The 10468-nt window shown below is 41.7% G+C and overlaps 1 protein-coding gene across 2 annotated transcripts in view; it reads left to right on the top strand.

Moving 5' to 3' along the window:
- Positions 1-10250, top strand: part of arhgap35b (Rho GTPase activating protein 35b) — a 24765-nt gene extending 14515 nt beyond the window's left edge. For both annotated transcript variants that reach the window (XM_036215369.1, XM_024265824.2), the window contains exons 2-7: positions 1337-5236; positions 5372-5513; positions 6602-6679; positions 7264-7395; positions 7555-7660; positions 7745-10250. In XM_036215369.1, coding sequence (XP_036071262.1) covers positions 1517-5236; positions 5372-5513; positions 6602-6679; positions 7264-7395; positions 7555-7660; positions 7745-8156 — 4590 coding nt within the window. In that variant the 5' untranslated portion in view covers positions 1337-1516 and the 3' untranslated portion in view covers positions 8157-10250. The remainder of the gene's footprint in view (positions 1-1336; positions 5237-5371; positions 5514-6601; positions 6680-7263; positions 7396-7554; positions 7661-7744) is intronic.
- Positions 10251-10468: the final 218 nt, after the last annotated feature.

The following is a 10468-nucleotide window of genomic DNA, read 5'->3' as shown; positions in this document are numbered from 1 at the left end:
TGTTTGGAGCAGGGAGTTTCAAAGCGTGCAGACATCCTTTCTGCATGAGGCGTGCCACATTTGATGTTGCATCTATACCTTGGAGCGGTAACAAAAGGTGGTAAGCTGGGTACAGATAAGGATGTGGAATTGGGATCTTGATCTGAAATATGATCAAATCCTTTTAAGCTTGAACTGCTCCTGAAAAATGTACAGACTTCTGAGGCTTAAAAAAGTCACGTTTGTCTGATTTGTATTTTTTGTGCTGTTTTTTTCTTTTTTTTTTTACCTCATTTACCCACAAAAGAAAACCCTCCTATTAAAAAAAAAGAAATCAGAAATGTAATTGGTTATACTTCCGATTAATAAGTTCCCAATGTATTCTTTTATTGAGTTTTTATGGCTAAAGTCCCACTCCAGCTATAGTAAAATTGTTCCCAGTGGTCTTTTCCTTATGATTCTGCAGTTTTTAGCCCAAACAACGAAACTGTTTTGTTTTTAGGACATATTTTCCGCAGAACAGCAGGATCTCATTAGAAATTCACCTCTGAGTTGTGGGCGGGACTGTTGGCAAGGAAGTTAGCATCAGCTAATTTCCCATCAACCCTTTGCGTACACTCTTTCCCGCTTGTTTATAGCACTTCACAAGCTCAAGCTAACATTAGCATTAAAAAGCAATATTAGAGCTAGGCAGCTGCACAGTTTTCTTCAGAGAAAAATTAAGACATTAATTGATCTATTTTTCTGCAAATCAGTGCTTCAGAATTGTAGTGGACAGCTAAACAAAAGAACTGTCACCCACAGATCAACTGATATAAACTTAAAAACTCAAATTCTATAATATACTCTTAAAAATCAATTTTGATCTTAAAGTTTTTTAGTGCTTTGGTCAATCAATTGAGCGGTTTTGCTCATAAGCTCACATTATTTATCCAAAATTATTGCATTTTTCTCTTAATTTATAACATTATGACTGTTGTTGTCATTTTTTAGTTTTGGTTAAAGCATTTTTAAGTAATTTCACTTAACGAGTTGACCCAAACAATTATTGTTATCCAATTATTGTAGATTATTTTTGCTGAAACAAATACGACACATTCAATTCAACAAACAACCCTATTTTTCCTATAATATAATTTTGAATCTCTGCCTATACATATTGAAATTATTATAATAATTTTATTCAAATACATTACCCTGATGATCTGTTTGTTTTATGATTCAAAATTTAGGTGTTCCTCTTGTTAATGGCAGAATATCTTTTTACTAACCATTTATTCATATATTTTTTTACTTGTATTTATTTTTGCAGCTTCCCTGATTTTTATTTTTGTCTTTTTTTGTTTTGTTTTGACAGGATCTAATTCTTCCGAGGAATTATTGAAAGGACCCAACGCTCCTGTAACAGCTGTGTTGATAACTGAAGCCAAGCAGAAGAAAGAGCCATCAGATCTCCCGTGTTGATCAGCCACTTCATGGACAGACATCTACTCCTTTTTACAGTGCCTGTTTGTGGCAGGATGTGCCTCAGAAGGTTATGATGGCGAAAAAGCAAGATGCCCGATCGCCCATTTACAACCTCGTTGTGGTGGGTTTGTCAGGAACAGAGAAGGAGAAGGGGCAGTGTGGGGTTGGCAAATCCTGTCTGTGTAATAGGTTTGTCCGGCCAAGTGCAGATGATTTCTACTTGGACCACACATCGGTGCTAAGCACCAGTGACTTTGGAGGCAGAGTGGTTAATAATGACCACTTTCTGTTTTGGGGGGAAGTTTCCCGTGTCCTGGAGGAAGGCCCCGAGTGCAGGATGCATGTTGTGGAACAAACTGAGTTCATTGATGACCAGACCTTTCAGCCTCACCGTAGCACTGCTATGCAGCCCTATATCAAACGAGCAGCTGCAACCAAGCTGGCTTCAGCAGAGAAGCTCATGTACTTCTGTACAGACCAGCTGGGGCTGGAGCAGGACTTTGAGCAGAAGCAAATGCCGGAAGGCAAGCTGCAGGTTGATGGCTTCTTGCTTTGTGTTGACGTGAGCCGGGGCATGAACCGTAACTTTGATGATCAGCTGAAGTTTGTCACAAATCTGTACGGTCAACTTAGCAAGACTAAGAAGCCGATCGTGCTGGTCCTTACCAAATGTGATGAAGGAGTGGAACGTTACATTAAAGATGCACACACATTTGCTATCACGAAGAAAAGTCTGCCAGTAGTTGAGACATCTGCTCGCTCGAACATAAACGTTGACCTCGCCTTTCTCACTTTGGCTCAGCTCATTGATAAGAGCAGGGGAAAGCCGAAGATCATCCCCTACTTTGAAGCCTTGAAGCTCCAGAGTCAGCAGATAGCCTCTGCCAAGGATCGCTATGAATGGTTAATTAACCGTATTGTAAAAAATCACAATGAAAGCTGGTTAAATACAAGTCGACGAATGAACAATTCCCCAGAGTACAAGGAATATGTCTTTTTGGAGGGAACATTTAAGTGCAAAAAGCTTTTTCAGCAGCATGTGTACCGTCTGAAGCAGGAACACATTGAGAGGCGTCGCAAAATATACTTGAGCACTCTTCCCCTAGCACTTAGTTCTTTGGTGCCAGATCTAGATGAGATAGATCAGCTTAGCTGGTCTGGGGTGCAAAAGGTGTTAGAGTCCAAACAACATTTTACCCACTGGTTTGTTGTTTTGGAAGATTCACCGTGGGAAGACACGTCTCACATTGACAACATGGAAGATGAGCGAATCCCCTCAGACCTACTGGAAACTGCAGAAGCAGAGGAAATATTCAATTCCCACCTGGAACATCTGAGAAATGAGTGCAGACGGGCAGAGATAAGGCAGGAGTTCAAACAGAAATTAGCTTCCTCGCCCTTCGTCACTCCGGGTAAGCCTTGGGAGGAGGCTCGCAGTTTCATCATGAACGAAGAGTTCTATCAGTGGCTTGAGGAGACTGAGTATTTAGACCTCTACAATCGCCATCAGAAGGAGATCATTGACCGTGCTAAAGAAGACTTCCAGGAGCTTTTGCTCGAGTACTCTGAGCTCTTTTATGAACTTGAAGTTGACGCCAAGCCAAGTAAGGAGAAGATGGGTGCAATTCAGGAGGTTTTGGGGGAGGAACAGAGATTCAAGGCGCTACAGAAGCTCCCTGCTGAAAGAGATGCACTAGTGCTGAAGCATATCCACTTTGTCTATCATCCCACCAAGGAAACGTGCCCTAGCAGTCCTCACTGTGGTGACTCCAAGATCGAGCAGCTTCTCGCTACGCGTTTCCCTACGTGTTATCCCTTTTTTGATTTGAAAGCTCACATTGGGGACACAAAGGCTGACAGAATTAACCTTGTCATACTTGGAAAGGATGGACTGGCGAGAGAATTTGCCAATGAGATTAGAACCCTCTGCACAAATGATGACTGGTATGTTTTAGATGGAAAGATGTACGAGTTGACGCTTCGCCCTATCGAGGGAAACGTTCGTCTTCCGGTTAATTCTTTTCACACCCCAACTTTCACCCCTCATGGATGTCTATGTCTGTATAACTCAAAAGAGTCCCTGTCTTATGTTGTCGAAAGCCTGGAGCGTCTCAGGGAATCGACTCTTGGTCGAAGGGACAGCCAACTGGCACAGTTGCCGACATTTCTTCTTTTGGTCACCAAAAGAGGTGTAGGATCATATGTAGACATTGGTGGAGATACTGCCTTAAACCTAATCACACAGGGACAGCAGTTTGCGAGGAGACTGCAATGTAGCTTTTTAGACCCAGCCTCCCCAGGAATGGGCTACGGTCACAACATCAATGAGACCCAAATTAACCAGGTGCTGAGGGGCCTTTTGGATATTAGGAGGAGCACAACCTTTAGTAGCAGTTCCCCACCCCTCCTCACTGAGCCTCCAGGTCTCAGGGACTCTTCACATCACCCAGCCCAAGAGCCTGACCTTCGAATTGTCATGTGCATAATGTGCGGAGATCCCTATGACAATGAACAACTCCTTTCCCCTTTCTTAATGCATCAGCATTGCAGGCCAATGTCAAATAGTGGTACTTCTGTCTTGCTGGAGCAGACAGTTGGCGGACATAAGTTGGCCATAGAACTTTCTCTACTCTCATACCATGCTTCCTTCACTCTGAGAAAGAGCAGGTTAGTGCATGGCTACATTGCTGTATACTCTGTCTGCAGGAAGGCCTCACTAGAGACGCTGTGTGCATTCTTGTGTGAGGTTCAAGACATCATCCCCATTCAGCTGTTGGCTGTAGGAGATAGTCAGGCAGAGCTCAGTGACAGTGACTATGCATGTGAACAGCTCATTCAAGGGGAGGAGTTGGCTCACGAGATTGAGGCGCGCTTCAACACCCTGATTTGTGGATCTGGCGGGGTGGTGGGAGGCCTGCACAGGATAGAGATGTTCCATCCATTTTTCACTGAGGTTATGGAGAAGCGGAACATTGTGGAGGCCACACACATGTACGATAATGTTGCAGAAGCGTGCACCTATGAAAATGTCTACTCCCCACGCTGCAGTTCTCCAAGTCCTGTCACCATGTTCATGGACTCAGAGGATGACGTTGATCCCTCTCCACCATACTATGATGGCACGCTTTCTTCCCATGGTGGGGGATACCACTTGCCTGACTTGGATTCAAGTGACATCTCTGTCATCTCTGATATCAGGGACTTTGAGAATAAGCTCAATAACAAAATACCCCCTCAAGTGAGATCCAAACCAGGGGTCACCTTTGACTTCCGGAAGGTGAGCCGTAGCCCATACATTGATACACTAGGTCATCGTCGCTCCCTCCCCTCTGCTGTTACATGGGTACCTGGTGGGGATGTGGGTTACGATCCCTCAGACTATGCTGAACCTATTGATGCTGTGTCCAAACCCCGTCCCAGCAATGAGGAGATCATATATTCAGTTCCACATGACAGCACTCAAGGCAAAATCATTACCATACGCAACTCCAACAGGATGCACTCTAACGGAAATGGCTCAGATAGTGAAGCAGACAGCAGCTCTCTGGAGCGCCGGAGGAAGTTTTCTGCCGTTGGGGTAAAGCCTCGCCTGTACCGGGATCGCTCGAAGCGCCTTGGCAAGTTCAGCAGCTTCCGTACAAGCTTCATAGGCAGTGATGATGAGATGGGAGCTCTTCCAAAGTGCAAAGAAGATGACTTTGGGACCTTGAAAAGCGACAGTCTTGTAAATGAGGAGAGTGAGGACCCAAAGAAGAGGAACATTCTGAAGAGCCTCAGACGAACAGCCAAGGTGTGTGGCTCTTTATATCTACTCCTGTCAATAAGCACACACAAAATCCTTATTAATTTCAGTATCTTTAATTTTTGGATAGTACTTTATACCATAATATTTGACAGTCATTTCCCTCATCTTATTCTTCTCTAGAAAACAAGACCAAAAGCCCGGCCTGCTATTCCCAAACCCATGGAAAGCTGTTACTTTGGAGTCCCTCTGGCAAATGTGGTGTCCCCAGACAGACCTATCCCACTCTTCATCGAGAAGTGTGTCAGGTTCATTGAGACAACTGGTGAGTTGTTTTATTTATTATGTTAGATTTATTATGTTTATGTTAGATCTCACTATTGAAAAGTCAGAACTAATTTAAAACGATACTAAAATAAAATGTTTTACTGGAAGAAAACTGATTCTACTGGAAATGTTTATGCATTGTCAACCATCACAAAATGTAGTATATATCCTACAAATAGTCAGTTTTACTAAAATGGACAAAAATCATAAATTGACTAAATTAATTTAAGAAATCATTTTAAAAATTTGATTATCCATTCTATCAAGAACAATAGTGTTTTCTCTCAGGTTTTGATGTTCAAAGGGTTTAATTTAAAGTAATTTGTTTATAGGAATGTTCAGATTTGCAAGTTCCCAAACTAATACGGTGTATTGTGCAACAACTTGAGCCACTGTGGAGACTATTTGGATTTCTTCAGCTCTAAACTAACATTTATATCAAAATTCCAGTTCAGTGACCTTATGGTAGAGTGTCTGTCCTGAGACTGGAAGGTAATGAATTCAAATCCAGGCTAAGTCAAAGACTCAAAAAAATCAGACCTAGTGACCTCCTTGACAGTCAACATTAATTGGCGGTTAAATCACAGAATGGTTCCTGAGTGCGACTGTGTCTGCAGCTTAAATTTAAAATGTGTTTTTTATTCTTTCAGTTGTGTTCTTTTTTCTTCTTTGCACTGACGGTGTCTTTAGGAAATAGTTTTTTTTGTAATATAGTATAGTAATATAGTCTTGTAATATTGTAATATTGTATTTTTATGTGGGATCATAGCCGTAACAGGTTGCTTAAATTTAAAAATTCAAATAAAAAATGTACTTTAAAATAAAAAATATTTTTTTGTTTTTAAGCTTAGTGCTACTTTATTAATGGTTAAACTTAAATTAAGTTTGAAATTGAAATAATTGGTACTCTTAATTGTCACTGATATGTTACTTTACAATACTTTTTTCCTTGAACATACATCTCTTATAGGCTTAGAAACTGTATTGTGTGAGTTTGCAGAGAATCTAATGATAAATATTTTTTTGTCTTATTTCCCGATGCACCGCTCCTCCCTCCCTGCCTCCTGTGCACTCCGTTCCCCTCAGGGCTGAACACAGAGGGTTTGTACCGCGTAAGCGGCAACAAGTCCGAGATGGAAAGCATGCAAAGGCAGTTTGAACAGGGTGGGTTACTCATTCTCACGGTTTGATTCAGCCATTTGACGTGTTGTTATGAGATGCTTCAACAGAGCATAAACATACAGTATATCAGTTGATGCTTGGATTCTAGTGACAAAAAGCGCTGCTTGTCTTATGTTCTTTCATTATATGTTAGGGGTGTGTGTTAGCAAGAGTCTTGTGATACAATACGTATCACGATACATGTGTCATGATACGATACATATCCTGATATATCCCAAGATAGTAACAGAGAATTTTTTTTTTTTAAATATGACTTTTTAATTATTTGAATATTGATACATTTTTTTGCAAAAGTAAAATTGTAGAATACATGTTCTTTAACCATCAGAACATTAAGTACTGCAACTGTATCTCATAAAACAATTACTTTCACCCATGGTGCTTTTCTTCTAGTAATTTAGGAAATATTTAAATGGACACAAATGTAAGACTAAACTACATGTTTGCTTTTAAATAATAATTAAATATCACCTTGATACAAGTATCGCCAAGTAAAGTATCGCGATATTTCGCTGAATCGATACTTTCTTACAACCCCTGCATCCTTTCCTTTTTTTCCTGTACAGACCACGGATTAGACCTGGTGGAGAAAGATTTCTCCATAAACACTGTGGCTGGAGCTCTGAAGAGCTTCTGCTCAGAGCTGCCTGAGCCCCTGGTGCCTTGTGCTCTGCAGGTGGAACTCCTGGACGCTTTCAGTAAGCAAACACCGCTGGGCGAGAAGGGCCATTACCACAAGATGAAAGATTTGTTGTATTTTTTTAGGGGGGGAGTGTTAGAACGGTTTTCCCAGATTGTTTTTTCTCCTGCTTGAGTTTGTGAAGTCTTAATAACGATGGATAATTCTGTCTTTGAAGAAATCAATGACCGAGAACAGAGGCTGTATGCCATGAAGGATGTCCTGAGGAAGTTCCCCAAGGAGAATTACGATCTCTTTAAATATGTAGTGAGCCACTTAAATAAGTAAGTTTGAGTTAAAAAATTCAGTTTTAGCTCACGGTTGTTTTGTGAGAAAGTTCACGCCAGTGTGCTCTCGTGTTTTCCCAGGGTGAGCCAGCTGAGCAGGCTGAACCTGATGACCAGTGAAAACCTGTCCATCTGTTTTTGGCCCACCCTCATGAGGCCGGACTTCACCACCATGGACGCCCTGACTGCCACCCGCACCTACCAGACAATCATCGAGACCTTCATCCACCAGTGTGCTTTCTTCTTCTACAACCAGCCCCTCATCGACTCCCCCACCGGGCTGGGAGGCCTCCCCGCCTCTCCCACCACCACCCTCAGCGGCGGCTCTGCCTACTCGTGTTACCGCTCCTCTCCTCCCCACACGGCCGCGCACTTCAGCCCCCTGCAGCAGTCCCCCACCACCACCCCGCAGTCCCCCCTGCAGTCCCTGCTGCCCCCCCTGCACCAGCACCCCCACTCCCACCACTCCCCCGCTGAACAGGAGACACTGTGAGAGACAATAAAAACACGAGGATGCTGGACCTTATCACAGAGGGAGGAGAAGAAACTCATGCCTTCATGATGGACAACTTCTGACTGAACTCTAAACTGCTGTTTGTATTCATACGTATCTGGAACGGAAGCATCGTCCAACTAGCCGGAATCGGATGATGTCGGAAGTGGGAGACGGGAATCACTGTTGGTCTGCAAACACCACTTATCCCACCCTGCCAAGAAGGAGACACTTCTTCACCCAGCTGGAAGAGATGATTCGTCGCACCACATTTCTATCATGTAAAACTTTTTCTTTAATGAAAGTACTGCCACTGGATTGATGGATCTGTCCTCAGTAGATCCTTTAGGCAGCGGCTCGCTCCACAGTAGCAGAGGTTCCTCTCAGTCCACCTTTCGGAGTTTCCTCCCGCCGGCTTCACTTGGAGTCGGTGTGAGGAGGATCCAGAAAGGCGGGCAGTGGTAACACATCCAGGGATGCACTTTACTGATCACTGTTGATTTTTTTCTCTCTGAAGGCTTTTATTTCTGTTCTTCTTTTCTTTCATTGTGTGTTTTTAACTTCACCGCTCAAACAGCCATACCCATTGCCTCAAAAGAGCTCTGGTTGATCAAATTGTGTTTACATCTTACTTTTATTTTTGTTTTTTTTCTATCTGCAAACAGTTCTGAAGCACTTTCGGATAATGTTAAAAATGAAGAAATGCCACAATGATTAATTGTCCATATTGCTTTTTTAGTGCTTGAATGTGGCAACAAAGCAGCCTTGTAAAGCAAGATCCTTTTTGTAAAAAAAGACTGTCTTTTAATTTGAACCAGGCGTTCCGTTTTTAGGTTAATGGGAAACCTGAATCCGCTTATGTTCGTCATTCATCAAGCCAAAAGAAAAAAAAAAAAAAGAAGAAGAAAGATACAAAAAAAAGTTTGTCTTTTTAGCCGTTTGTTGATCAGAGTGGATGTTTAGGGACTTTGTTTTAATTAGGCCTTTGTATCGTCAGAGAAGACTTTGCCTGCCTGCCATCAGTAAAGGAGAAACCTTTTGAATGTGTAACTAAGTCATACCTTAACGAATTTACATAACCATCCAGAAACCATGGAAACCAAACGCTTGAAACCTGATAGGTCAGTGGACGTGTTGCTGTGGCTGTCTATCAGACTGAGCTCTTTGTAGTCATGTAATATTAAGAACCTTTAACGCTGAAAGTTTTGTCTTCTCCGTGTGTTGTTACCGCTGGTGCTGCTATCCGTTACGAACAGAAGTGAAATATTAGCGGACACGCGTTCAGGATGCACCACTAGCTGCTTACAAGCTTTCGTTTATTCCGTCTGTGCTGGTCAATTAGTTTCCCTTTTCAAAATGCAGCACTTTTTTTTTTTTGTGGCAGCACTACTAATGAAGGCCTGTTTAACTTCCAGGTGGAAGTAATGTTCTTTTAATGACTGAAAAAAATATGGACAAATATGTTTACAAGGTCTGGATTGTGACTTTTGTGGTTTTGAACAACAAATGGGTTGTATTGGAATTTGGGATCATCGGTTACTGGTACCCTCGGAATGGGATCCCGTTGAGACTGAAAAAAATAAGGGCCCTTTAAAGCCGCTCCACCTTAGAAGTCGTCGCAGAATCGGCTCCAGCAGCTGCTCCCCTCCCACACGATTCCAGGGAGCACACCTCCTGTAACACCTGTGACAAGCCCTCTGTAATGGTTATCTGTATATTGGGAACGCCACCCTTTAGTCGATGGTAGAAAACATTTCTAGTGTGTATTTCAATGACTGAAAGTCCATTTTTACAATTTTTGTGAATGGTTCAAGGCCATTTGAGTTTAGTGCATGATTAAAATGAAAAAAAGTTTAAAAAATAATAAAAAAAGAAACACTTGAAGGGAGGATGAGAGCCCCTTACTGTTTTTAATTGATGAAATTAGTACAAGAACAGAACAAATAATAAAGAGACATAGCAAAAAAAAAAAAAAACATGAAAGATTCTGTACTGTGCACCAGGAGGAAACCATGCCTGACTGACAATAGTGTTTGAAGATGAAGGCCTTATGTGAACTGTACATTAGTTAATAAATTACATCTTGTAAAATTGTCCACTGCTTTATTATTGTTTTTCGTTGATGTGTGTTCTTGCTGTGCATAATTTCAAAATTACTGATAGAAATCAATATTTTGGTATGAAATTAGACATTTTAGTGATTAAAAATGGCAAATGATTACAAAAAATCAAGTCTCCCACTACATAATAAACTCTACGGAGGCTGAGATTTCCTATGGCAGCAAAAAATGAAAAACTGAATGAGAAAAAAA

Source organism: Oryzias melastigma, linkage group LG14 (assembly GCF_002922805.2).
Source record: "Oryzias melastigma strain HK-1 linkage group LG14, ASM292280v2, whole genome shotgun sequence".
Classification (NCBI taxonomy): Eukaryota; Metazoa; Chordata; class Actinopteri; order Beloniformes; family Adrianichthyidae; genus Oryzias; species Oryzias melastigma.
The sequence above is the reverse complement of the archived record's forward strand: the minus strand, read 5'-3'. Positions and strand labels throughout refer to the sequence as shown.